The 27,702-nt window shown below is 40.6% G+C and overlaps 1 protein-coding gene across 3 annotated transcripts in view; it reads right to left on the reverse strand.

The window, feature by feature from the left end:
- Positions 1–13,847, reverse strand: part of RUFY1 (RUN and FYVE domain containing 1) — a 32,041-nt gene extending 18,194 nt beyond the window's left edge. Inside the window, exons 1-4 of one of the 3 annotated variants that reach the window (XM_056865363.1) lie at positions 13,577–13,847; positions 3,776–3,949; positions 2,770–2,887; positions 131–232 (exon numbers count right to left, since the gene is read on the reverse strand). In XM_056865363.1, the coding sequence (XP_056721341.1) occupies positions 131–232; positions 2,770–2,887; positions 3,776–3,949; positions 13,577–13,847 (665 nt within the window). Of the gene's footprint in view, positions 1–130; positions 233–2,769; positions 2,888–3,775; positions 3,950–5,090; positions 5,161–13,576 lie in introns of those variants that run through there. The other 2 variants (XM_056865379.1, XM_056865371.1) reach the window with 2 other exon arrangements.
- Positions 13,848–27,702: the final 13,855 nt, after the last annotated feature.

Below are 27,702 nucleotides of genomic sequence, written 5' to 3' on the forward strand. Positions count from 1 at the left end.
AAGAATGGTTTATTAAAGGCTGCATCCAAGTCAATACCCCTATGCACGATTCAAAAACATTTACTTTAAACCCTTTCCTTTCTGTATAATGAACTAATGTCCTTTTGAAATAAAAAAATATTAAAAATACCTCAACAGATTCTTGTGGTCCAACAGAACTTTTAGGTAGTCTGCTAGTTTCTTTTGCATGACAGCGAGATAAAGCCAAGCTCTGCCTCTTCCTATTGGAGTCCTACAAGAACACCAGCCAACATCAATCACACCTGTCATGTAGCACATTACATTTGACAGTTTAGCATACAGCACACTTTTCAGAAACACTGAAAGAAAACTTACATATTTAGGCCTGTCCTTTTTTTAAACACTGCCTCACAGTTAACTGAAAAACTGTTTAATCACCAATATAGTACAGTAATTAGGCTGGCCAGGTTGCCCACTACCCCTGCCAGCTCTCTTACAGCTCAGCCGTCTCGCAGCAGGAGAAAATGGGGCAGGGGAGATGATGTGGACACAGCTATGTTATTTTCAGTTACCACATTCATGACACTCTAAGGAATTTTCCCTTCTCTACAGTCTTTACCATGGAGACTGGGAGAATTCCTAGAATGTCTCATGATGCTTCCCCTCTCCATCCCCTGCACCCCCAAAACCTCACCGATTACCAGGGATGCCAAGATTGCCTGGCAATCCTAATTGTAGTACACTATTACAAATGAGAGTTATTTGTTACATATACTTTAAGGGATATTACATATCCTTTAAGGGATACACACACACATACAGGGGAAACACATGCGCAGGATTTAGATAGTCCATTTCTGAACGTGTTTACAATGTAAACAACGTAAGTTCTTCTGTGTTCAGTGTGACCTTCAGCCTACTACCCAGCTTCAGAAAGAGAGACTAAAAGAGCAGGATTGTTTGGTATCTTTCAGAACATTTCATATCAGATATTTTATTCTTTATTTCATTTCTAGCCCCACCCTTTTACATGTTTCCTTGCAGAGCAAACCTATGCAGAGTTACTCCAGTCTAAATCCATTGAAGTCAGTGGACTTACTTGGGCCCCATTCAGAAATAGCTGCCCCATCATAGAATGCTTGGCTCAGAGTAATTGGCAGCCACTTTGTGACTGTTGCTTCCTCCCATGGCAGCCATTTTGTGGTGGCACCACTACCCTTCCTCAGAATCCCAAAGGTGCCCGCAGGCTCATCCCTTGCCTATTGCATACCTCCTAGCTGTACTCTTTAGACCCATTTTTATGCTGATAGATGCATCACATCATTAAATGAACAGTTCTCATAATTCACTGATAATTGGGAAAGAGTTTTAAATTAAGAATACTACAGTACACGGTTATTTATAGAGTATACTGAATACATTAACATCTTTTTAAGAGAAGCTTATCTCCTAACAAAAACTGTTTACAGTGTGGAGAAAGTATGCCACACTTTACACACAACAATCCCAAAACAAGCTCGTTTTTGGAAACAAACTGGATTTTATTAAAACAATGGCTGTTACCGCACTAGGTATTCCCAGCGATGTATCAAGAGTTTGGAAATGTTATAAAAAACATCGCTTTAAAAGGGTTTTTGGATGCCAAGGCTAAAAAATGGTTGGAAGATTCACAAATAAAGGGGCCAAACAAAGTGCAAACAGTATTTTTTATAGCAGTTTCAAACTCTTAATACATCGGTGGGAATACATAGAAAGTACGAACAGTATTTTTTATAACATTTTCAAACTCTTAATACATCGCTGGAAATACCTAGTGCGGTAACAGCCAATGAATTCACATGTAAGGAAGTAGATTTAAGAGAGTTTTCAGCATGGATTATAAGGTGAGCCATCACAAAACCTTCATTGTATAAGTCTAATTGATTTGCAAATATAATAGCATAGCATGCAGGGCAGGATACAAGTACTCTGGACGGCAGAGCTGACAAAAAGAGAAGAAACAACAACAATGGAATTATATTGAAATATGGTGTCCACCTATGCTACGAACTATATAAAAATTAGGCTGTTGTACTATAATACTTGGACTGCAATGCAACATAGAAACCTTATATTTGGAGTTTTATGAAACTGAATCTACCATCTAAGAGTTTAAAATAATAATTTTTTTAAATCCAAACCATCTCGTCTTATTCTGTTTCATGTTATGCACACCAGTGCTAACTAAATGAAGAAGAAGAGTTGGTTTTTATACGCCGACTTTCTCTACAACTTAAGGAAGACTCAAACCGGCTTACAATCGCCTTCCTTTCCCCTCCCCACAACAGTCACCCTGTGAGGTAGGTGAGGCTGAGAGAGCTCTAAGAGCTGTGACTAGCCCAAGGTCATCCAGCTGGCTTCATGTGTAGGAGTGGGGAAACCGACCCGGTTCACCAGATTAGCGTCCGCTGTTCACATGAAGGAGTGGAGAATCAAACCCAGTTCTCCAGATTAGAGTCCACCGCTCCAAACCACTGCTCTTAACAACTACACCACGCTGGCTCTCTATGGAGAATGCTTTTTTATTAGATATGACACTGAGGAATGGAATCTTTGTGTATTGCTGGTTACCAGATGTTAGGCAAACAGGTCATGGCCTACTGTCCTCATGTCCTACTTGAACGCTTTCCACTAGCACCTGACTGTCTTCTGTTAATGAAGTAATTTTTGTTCTTGCAACTAATAACCTACAAAATATCATGCAGGTATGGAAATAACATAAGGTCTTGGAATCCTGTTCCTTTTAACAGTTTATTCTCTCCAACTTACTTCAATTCTGGCAGATTTCTGACACTTGTCGCTAAATCTGATGCTTCTGGACAAAGTTTCTCCACCAGTTCTAAAGGTCCAAAGAATGATTTGTGCTGCCCAATAAAACTTTTCTTAGCTGGGTTTTTTAAAAACAGGAAATAAGGGAGGAGAAAAGACAAGGGAATAACAATTCTTAATTTTAGTTCACTGAACAAAAGCAAGTATCTTTACATATTCAGTTTTTTCACTAAGCATTTCCATCTGTTACACAAGTAACAAAATTATTTTGCAATATTATCATCAAACCTACTATAGCTAGAATGATCATCCAGTTTAGAAATAGCTTGCTTCCATTAACTGTCCAGTAAAACCTACATTCACACAAGTAGGAAGACAGCTGTGTCACATGTAGCAAAGACACTGTCACGTGTGATAATGACACAATGTTATTCAACTTTGTTCCATTTCTGTCCCACAGCATTCCAGAACTAGATCTACACAGATGATCTAGTGGACAGTTACATTAACCATCTTTACTTTAGCTTCTGTTTCTTCAGTAAGGAAAACAAGAACACATCAAACTATTTAGTACATAATTTATCCATAGGATTCGCTATAATGAGTATAAATTACAGGCAGAAAGGTACCAGCTGGATATGAGGAAAACTTTACAGTAAGAGTAGTTCAGCTGCCTAGGAAGGGGGTGAGCTCCCCGTCACTGGCAGTCTTCAAGCAGCAGCTGGACGAACACTTGTCAGGGATGCTTTAGGCTGATCCTGCATTGAGCAGGGGGTTGGACTAGATGGCCTGCATAACCCCGTCCAACTCTATGATTCTTTAATGTGTCTTAAGTATGTTCTTATGGAACAGTTATTGAAATGAAATACTAACTTCTGAATACATACTTAAACACTCCCTTCAGTAGAAGGCAGAAATTACTGTGAACATCTCAATATCTAAAATTACACCCAGGAAAAACAATATTTGTTTTATAGGTAGAAGTAGAAACTCAAGAAGAACTCACCTCTAAGTCCATGTTTGAGGCAGTGCTCCATCACCACAAAAAACTGTTGCAGAGGAGGGAAGTCAGAATCTAAAGTCCTACCCAAACTTAGAGCTGACTGGATTAAGACTTTAATACTCAGTTTCATCATGTTCATGAGATTTGAACGTTCCTCCATTGTGTGGTATTTGGCTGCTAACCATATTTAGAGACCCAAAGAAGAAAGAAAAAAGTAGCTTTGTAAGGTTTACCCTTAGGCTAACAACAGGCAATTTATTTGTCAGCCTACCAAACTCCACAGATAACACACCCACACACACACTTAAAAAAAAGTGGGGGCTTTGAACAATGTCTGAATTTTGTAAAAATCAGCATCATCACAGAGAAACCAAAATATTAAATATCTTGTATCAATGACATTATTCATGTATCTTAGCAACACAGCAAATGTATACAAAATTATACAGTAGATATAATATGTTGTGATTTGGTGCACTGAATATGTATATATAAAGGGGATATCCACAGAATTAAGTAACGCACTACCAGAGCTTCAGGTTTTTTTTAAAAAAAAACCTTAAAATGCAAGATAATTTTCATCTGAAGGACTGTTAACAGGACCGAAAATACCATTTTGGTACAACGTTTTAATACCACTTCAGTTCCCAGCCCTCCACAAATACATGCAGAACAATTTAGGATAAAGAGTGTGTGTGGGGGGGGAAGCCTCCCATTCAGACAGACTCGAGGGAACCAGCCTCATCTTTGCAAGGGGCAGATCCGGTATGATCCGTATTTTGCAAAGGGAAGCCAAGGCAGCTCGCCTAAGATCCGAGGAAAGCCAAGCTTAGAGAGGAGAGGCACCCCAAGGGCGGAGAGACATGATTAAAAACTCAAGGTTGGAAAAAAAGTAATCAGAGTAACTGGCTTCCTGAGGGTGTTTTCTCTTCTGGCAGCCTGCTGTTCTCAATGGTACTGCACACTGTAGCTCATACAAACACACATATATACTTTAGTAGAAAAGGGCAAGAGTCCAGTAGCACCTTAAAGACTAACCAGAATATTTTCTGGTAGGGTATACCCTACCAGAAAAGCTCCTACCCTGCCAGAAAATATTGTTAGTCTTTAAGGTGCTACTGGGCTCTTGCCCTTTTCTACTACTGCAGACAGACTAACACGGCGACCCACTGTGGATTATCGACATATATACTTTGTTTGCTCAACACTCCCCAAGCCGGATCCCCCAGGGAGGTTCACCCCCTCCCCCCCCCCGCCTCCAGAGGCGACCCGAGACCTAAACATCCCCCTCCCCCTTTATTTCCCATTGGTGTCTCACCTTCACCTGCGTTACCAGAGCAACACTTCCCTCCCCCTCGGCCTTCGAAGAGAGGCTTCTCATTGGACAAAGGTACGCCAGCTGCTGACGCACTTGGCGCGAACCAATCGAACCACCAGACGCGCAAGCTCCGAGGTCCCCGGATTGGTCGCGCTCGGCGAGCCCGCCCTCCCCTACTTCGAACGCTCAGGAAAAGCCTTGAAGTTCCACCCCGACCTCGATTCTAATGAGCTCTAGGGAGGAAGAGGCTGGCGCTGATTGGGCGAAAGCGCCCGGGCGCTTGAGCCTCCTTTCTTCCCTGTTCCAGCCAGGATTCAGCCGGGATCGAACGCACGAACGTTCTTCCCTGTTCCAGCCAGGATCGAACGCACCTTCGTGCGTTCGATCCTGGCTGAATCCTGGCTGGAACAGGGAAGAACGTTCGTGCGTTCGATCCAAGAACGTTCGTGCGTTCGATCCTGGCTGGAACAGGGAAGAACGTCCGTGCGTTCGATCCTGGCTGAATCCTGGCTGGAACAGGGAAGAAAGGAGGCTCCAGCGCCCGCGCGTTTTCGCCCAACGTGTTGCAAACCCAAGAGAGTGGCGCAGCGCCATTTTCCTCGGGCGCCGTTTCTCATGGCTGTTTTCTCCTCTCGCCTTTTGTCGTGGAAATAAGGACCTTCGCTTGACTCTGTCTTTCATTTTTGCACTCCTAAAAGTTGCAAAGCAATGGCTTGCTGCGTGATTTGCACTGTCAGTCGTCCCTGGGATCCCCCCCCCCCCGCTTTATACCACAGTGTCTGGGACGCGCTTTACTTTCTCCGGCCCTCCTCCGCGTGCCCTCTTCAGTGTACGCCCGACAGCTCTTCATTTAAACGTTTCCCGGTTTGCCCGTTGCGCGCCAAAATGTCATAATCATCTCTGAAGCAAGGGCTATGGGCGTGGGTTACAGGGCGGCTGGCTCCTCACAATGGATTCGAGCCCTTTTCGCCTAGTAGGGTTGCCATACTCCAGGTAATACCGAAGAAAAACGAGGCTCTGTTCGGTATAGTAATGTTAAAAAACAAAACCAGCACACGAATCTCAGTGCAATACAATTATATTAAAAGTGCAAGGTGACAAGTGAATACTTAGCTCTAAGATAACAACGAACAATATATGTACAATATATACACAAATATACAAAATGGACTGATGGATTCTTCTTTCCAAGGTAAGAACACTTTAGATCATATTGTATTGCAGAATTGTCAGTATAGAAGATAGATAATGGAAGTCCACAATGAAGACAGCCGAAGAAGAGGTGAAAGGTAAGGACGTCTTCATTGTGGACGTCTTTCACATCCCTTCATTCAGCAGCAACATTTTTGAGAGGACCCGAAACCAGATGTATAAAAAAATCTGAGATTTGTAGAGCATTGTTAGTTATATGAATTCATTTCAGTTATTCAGTTTCATTTTGTGTCATTGGGTGACAAACTAATTTTTTTTCTTACATTACAAAGAGTAGAAGTCCACAATGTGGAAGTCCACAATGAAGACGTCCTTACCTTTCACCTCTTCTTCGGCTGTCTTCATTATGGACTTCCATTATCTATCTTCTATACTGACAATTCTGCAATACAATATGATCTAAAGTGTACTTACCTTGGAAAGAAGAATCCATCAGTCCATTTTGTATATTTGTGTATATATTGTACATATATTGTTCGTCGTTATCTTAGAGCTAAGTATTCTGTCACCTTGCACTTTTAATATAATTGTATTGCACTGAGATTTGTGTGCTGGTTTTGTTTTTTAACAATACTCCAGGTAATAGCAGAAGATCTCCTGCTGTTACAACTGATCTCTGGCCTATAAAGATAAGTTCACCTGGAGAAAAAGGCTGCTTTGGCAATTGGACTCTATGGCATTGAAGTCCCTCCCCTCCCTAAACCCTGCCCTTCTTAGGTCTCTCCCCAAAATCTCCCACCAACGGTGGACCTGGAAACCCTATTTCCTAGCAATACTCGAAGTGACCTATCTCACATGTTGTAAAGATTACAAGATACTTCTTTGGAGTTAACGAACCCTACACGCTAAGCACAAAGTCTGTACCCATTTGCTCTGTTACTGTTTCAAACAAAGTTTATCCATTGGGGTTATTACTTTATGGTCCTATAAATCAAGTCATCCACTGCCTACCCGTATCGCTTCTGTGATTTTAATAGTTGCAGAGCATGCAGACATTGCACAGGTAATGCTTTGCTATTATTTCATTCCCGGGCGGTGTGTTGTGCCAATAACCAGACGAGGCCTGCCAAAGAAAAAAAAAGGGACATGCACCCCCCCCCCACATGCACCCCATAATTCCTCCTCTAAATAGGATTGAAGTTTACTTAGCTGGTCTTACATAATCAGCAAAGGCATATTTTGGCTCACAATCTAAAGTATATCCATCTATCCACCTCCAAAATGGTAACCCGGAAAGATCTGAAGGGGCATTTTTACAATTTTCTAAACTGCAGAAATGGCAAGAGAAACTGACCTATATTCTCATGTCACATGAATGTCACCTTTTAAATCTTTCTCTCCTACCATTCTGGTTACAATTTATTTATTTCTAGTTTCCTGATCATCAGTAGTGTTCAATTCTGATAAAGTCACTAGATTATGCTTGGTTGACAGGCTATAGCCAAGTATTTCCAAACAATTCTGTGGGTTGGAATGACCTGAAGAAAATTGCCAGTCAATTCAATTACATTTCAAACCATTGTCCAGTAACTAGGCATGCATCAATAATTGCAGAACGCAACCCCGAAGACCTGAAAATAATGTACACAAACAACATTTAAACTAGGTAATATGTTTTATAGTCTTTAAAAGTGCACCTTTTCTGTTTGGCACATGATTATGCCAATTGGTTCATAAATCAAAAGTGGATCATGAATCTCCCACAGATAGAGACAAAGCCAGGAGTTCAGCTGACCCTTGCTGACTCAGTTAAGAGCCTTGGGGTTATTCTGAACCCAGCTTTATTACTACATAAGCAAGTTAATGCAGTTGCTACAAAGGCTTTCTTCCAACTCAGCCTAGCCTGAAAGATGGCCCCTTATTATGATCTGGCTGACCTGGCCACCTGGATCCATGTCAGAGTAACTTCGAGACTAGACTACTGCAATATACTGTACATTGGTCTCCCTTCAAAATCAGTTTGGAAATTTCAGCTGGTACAGAATGCCACAGCTCAGCTATTATTGGGAGCTAGATGGAGCATGCATATTATACCCTTCCTGCAAGCACTTCAGTGGCATCACTGGCTGCCCATCAGTTACTGGCTTTAATTTAAGGTATTAACTATCACATTCAAAGCCCTTCATGGGCTGTCATGTCTGCAAAACTGCCTTTTCCCCTATACTCCACAATAGCTTCATTCATCAGAGCAGGGTCGTCAGGTGCCAATCTGCCAATGGTAAAATCAACAACTTCTCCATTGTGGTCCACAGCTTGTGGAATGGCCTGCCTGAGGTCAGGAAGGCTGCCACTCTACTGGCTTTCTACAAACTATGCAAAACTGAATTATTCTAGAGGGCTTTTCTACTTAGGCAATAGACTTGCACTATACTAAATGATTCACAAAATTACTTAGAAAAAATTATTAGGGGCTGTGTTCTATACTACCGTGCATTGCTTGTTGAAACCAGGATCCTACTATGGAATTTTGCATCATTTAATGTGTCAAGGTAATATTTATGCTTTGTTTCCATTCTGTTTTTAGACTTCTGGTTGGTTCTACAACCCTAATTCTATTGCATTGTTTATTCAATGACCCTTCTATCGATTGTATTGACTCTGTGTAATCTGCCTTGAATCCAAATTAAAAATAAATACAAATAATGAAAAATATAAAATAAATAAATAAAGGGTTTACCCCTGCAAAATGGCCACAAAATACAACCTGCTGCTCGGTGGTGTTTTATATTAATAAATACAAAACTTGAAAAATATAATATGAACTTGGTAACTGATGTGAGATTTCTGCATTTTATGTTAAGGAATGGGAAAAATAGTGTGGATTTACTTTGGAAATTGGCTCCCAAAAAGTTCTGTAGAGTTTGAAGTGGTTCTTTTGCTTCAAAAAGTTTGATAATCATTTAGTCACATTCTTGTTTCAATATTTGCATCTAGGATTGTAACATTTTCTCTTGATTTTGTTGCAGTAATTGGCCATGTAAATAGGGCTGCCAGCTAGGGTTGCCAACCTCCATGCGGCACCTGGAGATCTCCCACTATTCCAATTGATCTCCAGACAACCAAGATCAGTTCTCCTGGAGAAAATGGCTGCTTTGGAGGGTGGACTCTATGACATTATACCCTGCTGAGGTCCCTCCCCTCGCCAGGCTCCACCCCCAAAATCTGCAGGTATTTCCCAACCCAGAGCAGGCAACCCTACATGCTAGCTCTGGCTGGAAAAATTCCTGGAGATTTGGGGGAAAGCGAAGTTTGGGGAGGAGACAGAGCTCTGCAGGGATGTGATTACATGGAGTCTACCCTCTGAAGCTACCACTGACTCAGGGAGAATTGATCTTTGTAGTCTGGAGATCAGTTGTAAATCCGAGAGAACTCCAGGCCCTGGAAGTAGTCAACCTTACCTTCAAAGTGGGTTTGTGCTACTAGTTAACTACATATCCTAATTACACATTCAGTGTACAACCAAATATATTGCAGATAACCCTTAGATAGCAATTGGTTCTTGTTGGTTATCCGGGCTGTGTGACCGTGGTCTTGGTATTTTCTTTTCTGACGTTTCGCCAGCAGCGACCACGGTCACACAGCCCGGATAACCAACAAGAACCAATGAACTCTGACCGTGAAAGCCTTCGACAATACTTAGATAGCAAGTTACGTTATGCAAAACTTCCATTTAATTTGATACATGCCAGGTTGGATGCAACACCTGCTGGCCCCAAAGCGCACAGGCCACTAATATATCCTGTGTAACAGAGAAAAGTAAACCATTGCAGACTACTGCAATTTGTGATGTTTTTTGTAGCAAGACATTCTGAAAGTATGTGGGTTTTGCAAGTTTAATAGTTGATTTCCATAGAGGTCATGTACAAATCTTTGGGGGCGGGAGGGGGAAGGGTTTAGATCTAAAGAAAACAGGGTAGAAAATGTGTACCAATTTTAGTCTGTACCAGCAAAATAAAACAGGCATTAAGTGACACCTCAGAGACCAATGATGTATTCCAGCATAAACCTTTGAAAATCAGAAAAGCTTATGCTGGAATAAACTATATTAGTATTTAAAGTGCCATTGTACTCCTGTTTTAGGCATGCAGTGCCAGCCTATGCATGTCTACACATCTGTAGGTCCCACTAAGTTCAAAGGTATTTACTCCCAGGTAAGAGTGCACATGATTGCATTCTAAGGCTATGATCTAAGCACAATAAGCCCCTTGCAATTAATGAGTTTTCAAATCGATAGTTTCTCCAGTATCACTAACATCCTGATCTTAGAAGCTCAACTGGACTCTTCTAGAAAATTATGGGTTGCCTTGCCCGCCGCCCCTCCAGTTGCCAGCAGGAGAAAGGGAAAAAAGCCGCTGTCGATACCGTGACATTACTTCCGGGTTTCTCCAGAAGTGTCATAATGCCGTTGACAACGGCCACCTTCCCCACCCCCACCCCCTGGTCTCCTAGGCCTGGTGAGTCTAGTTTTGTTGCATTTTAGCTATTACAACTTAGAGTCAGCTTTATTTGTGAAGACAATTTCTGAGTACACACATGAGGGATTTAAAAGGCAATTCTTAAGCTTAAAAAAACTTGTAACATTGAAAAAGTAAAACAGTACTGCTTCCCTGATTCTAAATATGTGTGAAGTTCAAACCAATGTGTACTCATATATAAACCATTAAATTCAGTGGAGTTTACTACAAAGTATGTGTAAATAAGACTGGAGCCTTAGTTGGAAACAAGCATAACTGAGGTCACTGGACCTTACTTCTGTGTACTTCCAAGCGTGTACAGGAGAACAGAACACGAATCACAGTAAAATATTTGAGCTTTCCTTTATATCATTCTGGAGAAAATTCTTAAAAATATGGTTGAGTACAAGCTTATCCAACAGCCCCAACACAGACTACAACCCACACAAGTCTTTGTTAAACAGTGGAGACATGTTACCAGATACTAACAATAGAAGATGATAATAAATAGTACACGATCTCCCATTTAAGAGTGTATTCCTCTTAGTGCTCTGATAATTGGTGGGTGCTAGGAGGCATATAAACACATATACATACATAATTTCATCAAGTATACCTGCTAATGAAATGGCACACTAACCGAAGTATACTTTGTCAATGAAATCTACAATCACTACAGAAACACTAGACTACTCTGTTTCTCAGGATTTGATATGTTAATATTCAGGTTCACATATTTCCCTAAGTCATTAACACCTTCTGTTTCACCAGTTTATATGTTATACTATGCTAATTATGAATTGGGATCCCCCCTACAAATCTCAAGTTAGTAGCATTATTCATCACTAGTCTCTTGCAAGAATGGGAAAAATGGTTAACATTTATAGCCTAGTTTTGTAATGGTTATGGGAACAAACTGGGATTTACTCCCAACGAAATCTACAATCTAATGCTCACTTACTTGGGAGCGAGTCTATTGGACTCAATGGGATTTACTTTATAATAAACATGCATAAGGTGTTGGAGGAGAGTTTTATGGATACCACAGACTGCCAAAAAAATAAGTGAGTTGTAGATCAAATCAAGCCTGAACCCCTCCTAGATGCTAAAATGACCAAACTAATGCTATTGTACTTTGGTCACATCTTGTCTTCTCATAATATTGGAAAAGGCAATAATGCTGGGAAAAGTTGAAGGCAGCAGGGAAAGAGGAAGGCCTAATGTGAGATGGAGTGACTCAATCAAGAAAGCCATGGCCCCCAGTCTGCAAGACCTGAGCAAGGCTGTTAATGATAGGATATTTTGGAGGTCACTGATCCATAGAGTTGCCCTAAATTGGAAGCAACATGACAGCACTTAACACAAATACACAAGGTCATCATACAAGTATGCAGCCCAGTTTGCACCAGTGACACATTTTTAGAGGCCTGAGCACCATATTCCTCCATCTGCTGGTCTGATACTTCAGTGCTAAATCAGAAATGTGTGAAGTAGTACACACAAAAAGAAGGCATATTGTATGGGGTTGTGTGTAAGATTTCTCCATGGGGAGTGTGCTGGCCACAGTGATTCCAGAATACCCCTAATCTGGTGTCTCTCTTGCAGAACTGCATGCTGAAATCAGTGCAGACCAAGTCCTGACAAAGACCATGTACTGACATGTGCAAGGCATGCTTTTCTGTTCTGGTATGTCTGTTGAATTTAATTAGGCTGTTCTTGAAAATGGAGCACTAGCCTAGATTGAGTTTGGTCTTAACATGAGCAATATTTTTTCACAACATTCCAAGTGTTGGATATAGAAGAAACTTTCCAAGTAATTAGGCTTGATCCCCCTTCACCTGGTAGTTATTTAACTAGTTAAGGGGGCAGGGTGTTTATTATGACAGCTTTAGGCAAAGTTGTTGAAAAATCATGGAGAAGTATTGCATTCCACTCCTCCCCTTGCGTCTATCATAGTGTTCAATTAGTTCATCTTTTTAAATATGAGAAAATCTCAAGGTTTTTTGCCTTCTAGTTCCCACTGGAAAATTATAATACTATTTATAGGCACATAATAGCAAGCAATGTATAACTGACGTTGACCAGCCTTATTCAGAATTTCAAAATGCTTTCTTAAAGACATTTGGGGACCAATCCTAGGCAGGTCTACTCAGAAGTAAGACTAATTTTATTTAATGGGACTTAATACAAGGAAATTGTTTTTAGCCTTGGTTACCCAGATTCCAAATTTTCAGTGTTACGCCAAATTTCTTCAGATATTTTCATATGTTAATCTCATTGTCAGTTAATCTGTGCAAGCAAAGCAGTCATCATTCTGCACCAGCGCATAGCTTCCCAGAAGTTAGTAATAAGCAAAACAAGTTTAAGACAAATCACAGATGTCACATAATCCCAGGGGTGGAAGGGATGAAAACAGTCCAGATCTGCCGTCTTAATGAATGTATTACTAGGCCTGGTTTGAATTTAGGTTCGCTACACTTTAGCTTGTGACTCTACTTTCAAGGCCAAGATGCAGGTCTGGAACATGTGAAGAGGAACATTTGCAGAATGTCTTTTCTATACCACTGGATACCCATAACCAATCCTCACAGTGTGGAATTTAGTACCTGGGCTTCCTAGTCAAGCAAAAGGTATGCTATTCAGGTAGCACTGAACCCACCTGAGTCTAGAAATTAAGCATATTATATTAAGTATGCCCATTAAATAATTGTCTTTTCAGATGTGCCAAGTAACCAATGTCTCTTTGGCCACAAGAAAGGCCACTTGCTCTTTTCTAGCCCAACTTATAATTACACAGTACAAGCAAAAACATAACCATACTTAGTTTGGCTGTGCTGTCATTGCTGACTGGTTTGGGAATGAGTCCTACCAAGGCTGCAGACTTCAGAGCGTTTCCGTAGCTCACGGCTAAGTTTTCGGATGCCTTCTTGGCAAAGGAGAAGATGGGAGCAGACCACGGCGGGTCCTCGGCCCTTCTCTCTTTGCCATCGCTTTGCAGCTCAGCCGTGCTGGGGATCTGGGCACTCGCACCAGTTGCAAAGTCCTCCTTCGGCTCCGCGGCAGAGACTTTGCCATTCTCCCCTTCAGCCATCTTTAACGTGTCATATGACACCGGTCTTGAGCAATCGCGTTAAGACACCCACTTCCTCTTCTGCTGCCCTGCTCCGCAACTCTCAACTCGAGAGCGTTGCCTTTAAAGGCATCTACTAATCGCGTGCATCCCCCCCCCTTTTTTTAAAAGACAGCTTTACTTTGTAACACTTTTTTACAGCCGTCTGGTTATTCTTCTCTAAAACAGTGTTACTTGATTTAACTTGCAGTAAAACCCCATTGAACTGTACCGGGTCAAGTAAATCACTCTGTCGTAGCAAAATGAAACAAAAGCCCAGCGACGTCTTAAAGACTAACAACTTGGTCTGGAATGAGGACCCGAGGGAGTGGGGTGGGGTAGAAGACTAGCCAGCGCTCCCAAGTCTCAAACCAGCCGAAGCACGCGGTTGGGAAGATGCTTAGAGAAGAGCTGACCGAGAAACATGAGCCCTCACTGCCATCTAGTGGGTTGATTTGGAACATGAAGAGGAGAAGACTGAGAGGGGATACGATCACCATCTTCAAGTACTTGAAGGGCTGTCAGATAGAGGAGGGTGCCGAGTTGTTTTCTGTTGCCCCAGAAGGTCGGACCAGAACCAACGGGTTGAAATTAAATCAGAAGACACTGTCCTTCAGTGTTCCTCCTCTGAAGATGCCTGCTGCCACAGCTGCTGGCGAAACGTCAGGAAAGAAAATACCAAGACCACGGTTACACAGCCAGGGTAACCTACGAGAACCAATGTACTCTGGCTGTGAAAGCCTTCAACAATATTTTCAAATCAGAAGAGTTTCCATCTAGACATTAGGAAGAATTTTCTAACAGTTAAAGCGGTTCCTCAGTGGAACAGGGCTTCCTCGGGAGGTGGTAAGCTCTCCTTCCCCGGAGGTTTTTAAGCAGAGGCTAGATGGCCATCTGTCAGCAATGCTGATTCTATGACTTTGGGCAGTTCATGGGAGGGAGGGCATTTTGGCCATCTTCTGGGTATGGAGAAGGGGTCACTGGGGGTGGGGGTGGGGGAGGTAGTTGTGAATTTCCTGCATTGTGCAGGGGTTTGGACTAGATGACCCTTCCAACTCTATGATTCTGATTCTATGACACAGTTTGTGCAAATATCGTTTATGAAAACTGAAGCAAGGGTAGTGGATTTCACAATAAATCACTGAAATGATTCTATATGGGGTGAGGCTATTGACATGCATGATGCCAATCTAGAACCAGTCAATATCACTGTGAAACATGAGAGTCAACGCCTTTCAGCTGTAGTGTCTACTTTGGAAACCAGAACAAAAGTCAGTGGTTTCAGTGTAACTCACTATCAGCCACTGGAGTACAAAGAAATTCATGCCACTGCACTCATCTCATTAATCTGTAGGGTTGCCAGCTCCGGGCTGGGAAGAACCTGGAGATTTTTGAGTGGAGCCTGAGAAGGGCAGGGTTTGGGGAGGGGACTTCAATGTGGTATAATGCCAAAGCATCCATTTTCTCTAGGTGAACTGATCTCTGTTGCCTGGAGATCAGTTGTAATAGCAGGAGATCGCCAGCCACCACCTGGAGACTGGCAACCCTATTAATCTGGATGAGGAATCCTGTCACATACCAAACTTCAGAAATGCAGCGAGGTTCTATTTAGATTATTTATTTATTTATAACATTTTTATGCCCACCTTTCTGCTGATCAACTCAGGACCCCAAGGCTGGTAAACAACAATAATATAAAACACAGTAAAACTGCATACAGCCACACAAGTCAAAATATGAATATAAAATACATCAAAACAATATTAAAACTTCCAATCTGAAAACACCTTATGCATACCTAGAAAGATATTCCCCTTTGCCTGTACTCAGAGTGCCCCTAAAGATCTCTTTAGTCACATTAAGGGGAGACAAAAATCACTGGAAAAGACAATAACGCTAGGAAAAGTCAAAGGCAGCAGGAAAAGAGGAAGGCCAACATGAGATGGATTGGCTCTATAAAGGAAGCCACTGCCCTCTGTTTGCAAGACCTGAGCAAGGCTTAGGGTTGCCAGGTCCTGCTTCGCCACTGACGGGAGGTTTTTGGGGCAGGGAGGAAAGGAGGGTTTGGGGAGGGGAGGGACTTCAATGCCATAGAGTCCAATTGCCAAAGCGGCCATTTTCTCCAGGTGAACTGATCTCTATCAGCTGGAGATCAGTTGTAATAGTGGGAGATCTCCTGCTACTACCTAGAGATTGACAACCCTAGCAAGGCTGTTAATGATAGGACGTTCTGGAGTACATTGATTCATAGGGTCACCATGAGTCAGAAGCAATTTGATGGCTCTTAACACACACACACACACACACACACACACACACAGCTTTGCCAGAAAGCCAGGAAGATAGTATCCCACACATCTCTTCTGAGAAGCTGTTGCACAAGCAGTCGCTGACAGCGCCCAAGCTTGAGCTGTTGGAGAACATGCCCTATACCAGGGGTCTCCAGTGTTGTGCCCGTGGGCGCCATGGCACCTACCAACACCTTTCCTGGTGCCTGTCAAGTGTTGTTAGAAAGTGGGCAGGGCCAGGCAGGGCTTTTGCCCAGCAAGGCTTCTAATCGGCCATTGGATATTTGATTGCCTGTGCAGATTTTTAGAAACATTGCTTTGGCAATAGCTGTGACCACAGCACAAGGATCTTCACTGTGTGATTGAAGGCAAGTTGTGGCAGCTATTTTGAGACTTGCTCTGCCTCCTTTGGCAGCCGTTTTGGGGCAAAATTTTTGTTGCTGTGCCCACTAAACTGTGTCAGAATTCGAGAGGTATCTGCAGGCTCAAAATGTTTGGGAACCCAGCCCTAGACAAAGGGGGCACAGAAACAGACTTGTGTAAAGCTGGACATTATATTATTACTAGTGGTTTTAATGAAAAAAATCCTACTAAAATTGTTTTGTTTGAAACAAAGTTACTTCACATGAATCTCTGTGAAGTATCTATTCTTTTTGTTTTCTGTCATCAATAGGTGATAGACGCTTTTACCTTTGGAAATTCTTTTCTTGCTGTGGTCATATGATCTTTAGTTTTTTAGTTCAACCAATCAATCAATCAATCAATCAAACCTTTATTGGCATGCACAATACTTGCAGAGAAAGTTTTTTAGTTATTCTCCTTAAAGAAAAGCTTTGAAATGTATATACGTGAAATAAGCCAGTTCCTGAGTCCCATTGTACTTAAGCAATATCAAGTTGTGGTATCCACGGCTGGCTTGGGTCTCAACAGTTTCTGTTTAGTGCTATGGGGTGAAATAAATAGGCTACAGTTTTGGACAAAATCCATTCTTCACCATGGACAGTAGTGTCACCATGCGAAGGGGGCAGATTTAACTCCCTATCTGGAGGAATCCCTGCTTTTATTACACATGTGAATGTCTACCATTCATTCCTGTGGGGAAAAAGTTCTTATGAGCTGCACATAGGAACAACAATGTCATGTGAACAAAGTTACCTACCAATGCATAGTGGCCTATCCTCTGTCCAGGATCTCATGGGAGTGCAATCTGATCCTATTTCTTTAGGACATTTCTATGCTGCCTGCGCAGAGTTCTTCTTGAGGCAGCTTACAGTTATCCATATAAGAACAACAAGCCATTAAAATGAAAGTTTTCATAAGGACCTTTCGTGGCCTTCATTTTTCTTTTCTGAATTAATCAGAGATACAAAAAGCTGTAACACCTTCAGTAGTTGGTCCAGTCTAACTATTTTTGCTTATCATAATTTAAAATGTCAAAAAATGTTTCTACACATGACTTTCTATTTAGTCATTCTTTTATCTTTTAGAAGCTTTATTCTAATTTCCTAGAGAGCTTCCCTTTCACTATTCATTTTTATAATTCACCCCCACCCCAGGTATTAAAATTCACACATGGTGGGCATTTAATCATCCAAATACAGACAGGGAGAGTTTGGCAGAGATAGAAATAGACACACTTTCTATGGACTAAGCCTTTCATCATGAAAATCAGACATATGTGATTCTGAGTTTCAGATTAGAAGAGGAAAGATTATATATGTGGCACAATCTTCTCCCAGCTTCAAAAGGAAGGGGATGTGTTACTGCACAAAGATATCTACAATTCATATGGAACATCCTTTTTGAAGTTCATTTTTGTACTTCTTCCTGGATAGTTATCTCTGTTCTAAGAAGCAACTACTAAGTACTGTGTGGATGTGATATTTCCTGGGATCACACTGAATTGTTTCAAAGCATAAGCGTAACTGTACAGACCATAGACTGGCAGAAAGTAAGAGCTGGGGAATAGCTTACCTTCAACAACCACAAAAGGTCTTTATGAAAAGTTTCACTTTAAAATGAAATGACAGCTGAGGTTCAGATCCACTTTTTAAATGAATATGTGCCCATAAGGCAAACTGTGTGGTTCCGGCGTCAGGAGAGGGTAGGTTATAAGGAGATCTGTGATCTGTTCATCATTTTTATTTTTAGGGTGTGTGTGGGAAGAGCTGCCAATTTGCTAAAATACCAGCAGGGGGAAGTGGTGTTTAGTCTCTGTGCTGCTTTCTTTTATGTAAATTTCCCCCTTCCCAGCTACTGTAAGCCCTGTGAAGGGGAAAAAATGCAGGAATAACCTGTGAGTCTGCAGCCATCTACAGAAAGGTTTCTAGCCAGCTTCCATTGAGAAGAAAACCCCAAGAAATTCAAAGCAACTGAGGAAAAAATACTGTATGTTCCATTGCTGAGATAGTGTAGCCACACAATATGGCAAAAGCCACATTAGTGGAAGTTTTTACAAATTACCACCATAGTACAGGGGCTAGTTTTGCTGATGGCGCTAAGTTAAACTGTAAATTACCACTTCTTGCTCTTTCTGAGAACTTCAAGTACAAGAAAGTATTATTGCTTGTTGAAATTCGGCATTGGAAATCTAAATATTAGCTTAATTTCATAAGTGGTTTTTTTTTAAATTGAAACATCTAGAATAAAACTTCCTACTCATTATACCTTTTCCTGGACTAATTTCTCATTAATGTTTTCTGGAATAATATTGATTAGGCCAGAGAAAGGTGCAGAGAAGTAGGATGTAATCTGCTAATTACATCTACCTAAGTGTTGAATTTTACAGCAAACCAAGAAACAAACAGATAAGAGTGCTCGATTAATATTATCAACTCCCTTGCCTTTTTTCTTATAACTCTTCTGAATGTATAATTACATCAGCTACTGAAATAACTTAGGGCTTTCCAGTAGATGTCACTGTAGTACATCTTTATTCAGATTGGAAATCTGTGTTTATTAACACCCATAGGGATCAGGCCCTGAGCAAGTTCACTGTATAACTGCTTAAGTAAAACCATACAGTTTTCAAGAATACTTTGCCCCATGGTGCTCTGTAACTATAGAAAAGGATTTTTTAAGTTAAAGCATTTAACTAAATGGGGGCAAATTATGCCATCAACCCCTCTCTGCAATATACAGATTGCTCCTCATTCTAATCTCCCTCCCAACCCACTACGATAAACTCATAACGTTATTCAAGCGGAACAATAAAAGAGAAGAGGAGGAACATTATTGAGGGAGATACTATTAGATCTTCATCCTCCAATGGCATTCTCTTGTATGTCCAGATTTTCTTTCCCAAAGTTTGTCAAAGGTTCAGGCAACCCAGATATTTGGTATTTTCCACTCATGCAGGTTTAACTTAAGCATGTGTATGCTCTTAGAACATTTACTTAGCTGATATAAAGTAAGTGACTTTTCTTCTTTTGGTACCTATTCGGTATTGAACTATTGTGAAAAGCCCGATTAGAAGACAACAACAGAGAGATTTGACCTTGAGGTTAGCCATGAAAACACTTGTCCAGGGGGAGAAATAAATTGTTTTGCGTAGGATACCAATGCTGGTAGTAGCATATTAGGAAGCTAACACATCTAGAAAAGGCTCCCATATGGTTTTTTGGGGGGGAGGGGGAGGGGGCTATTTTGGGACTGAACTAGAGTTGCGCACCTCCAGGTACTAGCTGGAGATCTCCTGCTATTACAACTGATCTCCAGCTGATAGAGATCAGTTCACCTGGAGAAAATGGTGGCTTTGGCAATTGGACTCTATGGCATTGAAGTCCCTCCCCTCCCCAAACCACACCCTCCTCTGGCTCTGCCCCAAAAACCTCCTACTGGTGGCGACGAGGGACCTGGCAACCCTAGACTGAACATACAGGGTTTTTTGTTGTTGTTGGGTTTTTCCCCCAGAAGCTAAACGTGACAGGTTTGTAGTGATTGTGTCTTTACATTGTGGTCTCAAACTTAATCAAAGGATGAATGCAATGCTGTTAGTATTTTTACTGATTTGCTATGAAGAGTTTGGTCAAACACCTGCATAAAATGACCAGTTGTACCTTGAACACGAGAGGCTGTATCTAATGAACTCTCGAGTGGAACAGAGCATTCCTTCCTCCTCCTCCCACTACAGCAAAATCTGGCTGGTGAGAAACAAGCACGGGATACAACCCTCCATATATGCTTTCCAAAATGCTTCTCATTCTCAGTCACTGAAGTGCTAGACTCTGGAAGTCCCACAGTTCCTTCTTGTATTCTCACAAAAATCCTTATGTTTTATGGAAATAATTTACTTTGTTACCTAGCAAAACAAAACACTAGTCCGCTTACCTAAGGAGCCGTTAAAGTCATGGTCGGTAGAGAAATCAGCCATATTAAGAGAAGCCATTTTAAGAGAATGACTCAGCAAGTTTGTCTGACTTTTATAGAATTACTCGAAATGTGAGTGTTGATTATGGGGTACCCCGAGCTGCCCCTTTATATAACATTAACCACAAATCAGTGTAGCAACACTTATATAAAGGAGTTAGGCACCTGAAAATTCCATCTGTTGGTTTTCTGTGGGATTTTAGTAGTTTAATTATTTTGTAAATCAGGCCTCTAGTAGCAGGACACCAAGATCCCTGCTCTGAAGTCATATTGTGGAGCTAAAGTGCTGGAATGTATACCTCAGTTAATCAGACCAAGATGTCATTATAGTAAAACTTATACAAAATAAATGGGGCAAGGATTAAAGCTTTCTTTATACAGCACAAGTTCCAGACCTTCGCAGGAGTTAGAAATCAAGGAGGTTAAAGTAATTTAAGCAGAGCTGCCAAATGTTCCTTAATATAAAGCTCAATATTTTGTTTTTAAAGTAATTTAAGGGAACATGATAATGTAAGGGTGGAATATTGTCAAGGAAGAAGCACAGTTTTACATTTCTTATTAAATTCAAACTACGCTCAAATTCTTCTCTCTTATTCCTGTGAACAGGATTGCCAGGCATGCTTCTAATATGGCTTCTGTACTTTTAACAGTTGTATAGAAATGAGAAATAGCCATGAGTCATGTGGTGCTTTAACAACTAACAAGATTTTATTCCAGCATAAATTTCCCTGGATTAGAGATAGGGTTGTCAACCTAGGGTTGCCAGGTCCCTCTTCGCCACCGGCGGGAGGTTTTCAGGGCGGAGCCTGAGGAGGGTGGGGTTTGGGGAAGGGAGGGACTTCAATGCCATTGAGTCCAATTGCCAAAGTGCCCATTTTCTCCAGGTGAACTGATCTCTTATTTTTTTTATAATAAATTTTTATTGATTTTCTCAAAAATAATAACAAATACTTCAACTATCATAATGCATCAATCAAAAGTAAAAATGAAATTAATTAATGAAAATAATTGTACGTTACTTTTTCCATTAATCTTAAATATTCAATTTTAAAGTTAAAATATCTAAAATAAACTAAATTAAAATGAAATAAAATAAAAATGACTTCCCCTTCACTTTCTTCTATCCTTTTATAAAATTAATTCCCCTTTTGTATTATAAATTCTAACCCCCATACATTTCTTAACATTTAATCTAATTTATTACATTTCTTTAATCAATTTCTTTAATTTATTACAATAATATATTCTTTTAAGTGTTGGGTTAGATCAAAGTATAACTCTTAAGCTCTCCCATTTTCAATACATTCTCATAGTAAAGTTTCCATGCTCCCCATTCTTCCATAAATCTGACATCACCTTGTTGATTCACCAATGCTGTAAGTTTGGCCATTTCTGCCAGGTCTAACATTTTCAGTATCCAGTCTTGTTTGTCAGGAATTTCCGTTACTTTCCATTTAGCTGCATATGTCAGTCTTGGAGCTGTGGTGGCATATATCAAAAAAGATCTATGAGATAGTACAGTGTCTGGTATCATACTGAGTAGCATCATTTCTGGTGTTTTAGGTATATTGGTCTGTACAATTAGCTTTATCTCATTATATATCATGTCCCAAATGTTTTTTGCTTTGTCACATAACCACCACATATGATGAAAGGAACCGACATTTTTAATACATTTCCAACAATTTGGGGACATTGATTTATAAGCTTTTGCCAGTTTTTTTGGTGTTAAATGCCACCTGTATATCATTTTGTAAATGTTCTCTCTAAGTGATTGAGACAATATGGATTTCAAATCTTGTGACCATAGTCTTTCCCACTTATTTAATGATATATCATGACCCAGTGTTTGTGCTCAAGTAATCATAGTGGGTTTGGTTCGTTCTTGCTCACAATACAGTTCCAATAACAATTTATACATCTTTGAAATCAAATGGTCATTTGTATCCAATAGTAATCTTTGAAAGGTTGATTTATTCTTTGAAAAACCTGTTTTCATATCTTGTACAAAAACAGAGTTTATTTGGTGATATTGAAACCAGGTCAAACAGTATTTAACATCTTCATAACTTTTTAACCCACATACATTGCTGTGCCACTTTAGAAGATCCTGATATATAATAAATTGGTCTGGTCTCAAAGGTCGTAATGTTAACATTTCTTGCAATGAAATCCATAGTGGCGTCTTAATTTCCAATAGATGCTTATATACCTGAAACATTACCATAGCCTTTCATTATTTCCATCAATTTGTCTACTGATTGATTCGGATCATCTAAAATTAATAAAAGGTCATATGCAAATGCCCTCATTTTGAATTCATGTTTGTTTATCTTAAGACGTCCTTGTATGTCTTTTGTTTCTCGTATTTTACAACACAAAGTTTCCAAAGCCAAAATAAAAAGTAAAGGTGAAAGTGGACATCTTTGCCTTGTGCCTTTTTGTATATTACAATTGTCCGATATCGATTCATTAATCAGTATCTTTGCTTGTTGTTTCTTATAGATAGCTGATATACCAGTACGAAATCTATCTCCGAAATTCATTTTTTTCTAAAACTTTCTTCACAAAATCCCAAGAGACCATATCAAAAGCCTTCTCAGCATCCAGGAAAACAAAAGCTGCCTTTTGTTGTGTGTTATGTTCATAGTATTCCAAGGCATCTAAAAGAATCCTAAGATTGTCTTTGATTTGTCTCCCTGGTACGAATCCTGCTTGATCCTCATGGATTAAACTCCTTATCAGTTTTTTAAGTCTGTTTGACAATACCGAAGCATAGATTTTACAATCCACATTCAATAAAGAGATAGGTCTGTAATTGGTGACTTTTTCTGGATCTCTTCCAGTCTTATGAATCAAAGAAATAAAGGCATGTGACCATGTATCAGGAGATATCCCTGTGTCCATGATCGTGTTGCATACCAATAATAAAGGGCTCAGCAGATCAGTTTTAAATGTTCGGTAGAATAAAGCTGAAATTCCATCTGGTCCTGGGGTTTTTCTGTTTTTTTGCTTTATGATTGCTTCTTCTAGTTCTTCCAACATGATCGGTGCATCTACAATCTTCTTTGTTCCAGAGATAATTTCCTTATATTGATAGAATCTAAAAATTTGTCTATCTTTTTTTCAGAAATATTATCTTTCATATAGAGTCAGGTATAAAAAGATACAAATTCCTTCTGAATATCCATTGTAGTATAAACCGGCCCTTTTATTGTTTGTATTTTAGCTATAATTTTTTTCTGAACCGAGTCTCTTAATTGGCTGGCCAAAAGTTTGCCCGGGCGATTTGCATGTTCAAAATATCTTTGTTTGGCAAATTTCAAGTTTTTGTTCATCTCTTCCATAAGTACCATATTCAGTTGATGTTTGAAAGCATTTATCTTGGAGAAAATAACCTTTCTCTGAGTTTCTTGAGATTCTTTAATTAATTGTTGTTCCAGATTTTGTAATTCCCAAAGAATATTGTTTGTCAACAACAATTGCTTTTTCTTCCAAGCCGTATTTTTCTGAATCATGAAGCCTCTAAGAACTGCCTTAAAAGCACCCCATACAATGTTTAATGAGGTTTCTCCATTAACATTTATTTCAAAGTAGTCTTTAATGAGTTTACATAGTTCAATTTTAATCTTCTCAGCTCTTAACAGCCTGTCATTTAATCTCCATCTAAATGCTTGCCTATTATTCCATTCAAAGGAAACCGGATTATGATCTGAAAACGTTCTTGGTATAATTTGCACCTTTCGCAATTGGGTAAAAATTGATTTATTTGCCCAAACCATGTCAATTCTGGAGTGTGAATCGTGTGTTGCTGAATAAAAAGTATATTCCTTAGCCGTTGTATTCATAGTTCTCCAAATGTCCTGTAGTTCAAAGTCCTCCATCATTTGAAAAAAGTTTTTGGGAAGACATCCTTTTTTATCTTTAGCTTTGGACTTCTTGTCCAATTAATAGGATATAATTCCATTAAAATCTCCCATCATCAGGATCTGTTCCTCAGCATATTGCAATAAAATTTTATGTAATTGTTTATAAAATTTGGCTTTCCCATCATTAGGTGCGTAGATCCCTACTAACAATGTTTTTTGTCCCAATATTTTAGTCCTAATTATTAGGACTCTGCCTTCTTCATCTTTATAGACAAGTTCAGGAGACAAATTAGGTTGAGCATAAAATGCAACTCCTTTAGTTTTTGTTTTAGATGAAGAATTAAACATTTGTCCCAATGATTTTCTTTCCAAGTATTTTCTATCTTTTTTTGAAATATGGGTTTCTTGTAAACAAATCAGGGAGTATTTCTGTTTTTGTAAAAATTTAAAAATTCTTCCTCTTTTTACTTTTTCATTCAGTCCGTTTATGTTCCATGAAATAACCTTAGCCATGATGATTAAAAAAAACAAACAAACAGATTTATGTTCCACCAGTTGCTCCTTGCAAGGAAGAGTCTTCTTGGTCGCTGTCTTGTTCTCTTTCCTGGTCAGAAGTCAGGCCTGTTAAGTCTTTTCTATGCTTTCTGAAAATTTTTCCAACATCATCCATTGAAGTAACAGTGCATCTGTTCCCCTTGTAAGTAAAAGTAAGTCCCTGAGGCAAAATCCATCAGTATCTTATTCCATTTTTTCTTAAAGTCCTTGTGAATTCTTTGTAAATATTTTGTTTCATCATCAGGTGTTGAGGGATATCTTTGAGGATAATTAATGTGTTACCTTCTACCGATATAGGTGTTTCATAATGAAGTTGCATAATAGCATCCTTCACTCTAATATCATAGAAGGTAATCATAATATCTCTGTCTTTAGATTTCCTCATTCTAGTTGGCAATGGTAACCTATAAATCCTATTCACTGCATGGTTCAGATCCTGTTCACTCATCTGGAATAAGTCAGCCAATGTTTTTATCAGGGTCTCCCTGGTATCTCCAAAACCTTCAGGGAGATTACGCAGACGCAGGTTGGATTCTCTTGCTTTCATATCCATCATTGCAAGCTGGTCTTTCGTTGTTTCTTCTTGAGTATGTACTGCTTCCAATTGTTTTTCATGGCCCTCGATTTTTTTTTTACTTCTTTCTGTTCCTCAGTCACCTTCTTAACAGATGAATCCATTGTCTGCATGTCTGTTTTCAAGGAGGTGACTTGGTCCTTTATATCCTTATATATCTCTCCTGTCACCACATCCAGCTTTTGGTTAACTGAAGTGCTTAATGAAGTTAAAAGCTCAGACATCTGATTCATCTGCTTGGACATTTGGTCAAACTGTTTTGTAAAAGAGTCAGATTGTTTGGCCAAAAGTTCTTGCATTTTCTTCTCAGCCTTCTCCATTGTTGCTTCAGCAGAGGGTTCTTTGGATTTTGATAACGCAGGACTGTGTAATGATCCTGATCTTGGACGTGTTGACATTTATGCTGGCAGATAATAAATAAATTCTTTCAGGGCCCAAAAGGTGTTTTCCTTTGGCAAGTTCGATGTATCTCAGTCTAATTAGTAAGTTCGCCAAAGTAGATATTAACTTTAAAGTCTATTTAGTGTAAAAAACGGGATTTAAGTTAAAAGATATCATAGAGTTTTCTAGACGCTCTAGCTCGGCTTCAGTACCGGAAGTAGGAAGTAAGCAGGAAGTGATCGTGGACCTTCTGTTGCCTCATCTCGATGGTTCAGGGTAGGACAGATTTAGTTGCTGCACCTGAGAGATGCACTTCCGGTCCTACGATCCAGAAGATGCCGACTTCCCTTTCCTCCGTGGTAGTTGTTAGGTTGCTAGACGTATCATACAGCAGCGAGCCTTCCGATATCCCAAACCGGTCTCTTCCAGAGGGAAACGTGGCTGGAGGACTCACTCAGCCGGAAAAAACAGCAGAGGAGGAAAATATATATCTCCTTCCCCTTTACAAATCCTGGAATTTAATTGGACTATTCAATGCCTCTCAAAGGTTCCCGTTTGTTGTGTCTATCTCCAGATTGAATTGATAGGGTCCCTGCTATCTTGTCGGAAATCTTTTTAAACCAAAAAGTTATTTATAGTATGGAGTGGAGTGTACGGATTCTGCAGTCATTTCCATTTAGTCTGAAGATCTTCTAAAGCCAGGTAAATCAAAAGGGTTCATATAACTTACTCGGATTTCGGAAGATGCGGTTTTCTGTGCTTTTATGTAGTTCATATGATGGTATTAGATAGAGGAGATCGAAGCCTGAATCCAAAGAAGCGTCTGTGGCAATGAAATCCCCTCAGATGCCCGCGAAACAGCATCCAGATCTCCGGGAGGCTTAAAAAAGCCCTCTCGGAGAATTTGGGAGTCACACCACTCTTGATGGCTGCAGGGGGTAATCCTTCTCCCCGTTCCACCGGGGAGCTTCCCTGGGAGACGTATTACTTCAGTCAGCGCTCTACCGGAAGTCCGTGAACTGATCTCTGTTGGCTGGAGATCAGTTGTAATAGCAGGAGATCTTCTGCCATTACCTGGAGGTTTGGTAATCAAATAAAACCTCATGCTAAGATATAGTTATAAAATAGCAAAACAAGCACTGATGGCTAACTAATAATTTTTGTTGAATAAAAAGGTTTACAAAGCACAATAAGGCAACAATATACCGTATTTTTCGCTCCATAAGACGCACTTTTTTCCTTCTCAAAAGTGAGGGGAAATGTCGGTGCGTCTTATGGAGCGAATGTGCGGACTCCCGCCAGCCCGCGTTCCCCGCCCGGACGGCCAGCTGGGAGGCGGGGTATTTAAACTGCTCTGCAGAGCAGTTTAACCTCCCCTCCCCCCGCGCGCTTCCCGTTCCTGAGCCTCAGGAACTGAGGAACTGTACTCAGTACAACAGTACTGAGTAGACAGTACTGACTTGGATGAACCAAGGGGGGGGTCTGGTTCAGCATAAGGCAGCTTCACAAGGAGGGCCCCGTGGCTCAGTGGCAGAGCCTCTGCTTGGGCATAGCAGGAGGCCCCCGGGGGGCGCCTCCGCTCCCACCTGCCCCTGGCCCAGGTGAGCCCGGCGCTGCCAGGCCTCCGCCTCCCCCCCACTCGCTGCACAGAGGCTGGGCAGGGCGCGCGGAGAGCAAGGCCGGATCCCGCCACCAGGACGATCCACCCGGCGCTCCCTCCTTCCTTCCCTTCCGCTTGCCCAGCCTCCGTGCAGCGGGGATCGCCGAGGGGGAAGTGGGAGAGGGGAAAAAGGAAGGCCGGG

Source organism: Euleptes europaea, chromosome 1 (genome assembly GCF_029931775.1).
Source record: "Euleptes europaea isolate rEulEur1 chromosome 1, rEulEur1.hap1, whole genome shotgun sequence".
NCBI classification, from domain to species: Eukaryota; Metazoa; Chordata; class Lepidosauria; order Squamata; family Sphaerodactylidae; genus Euleptes; species Euleptes europaea.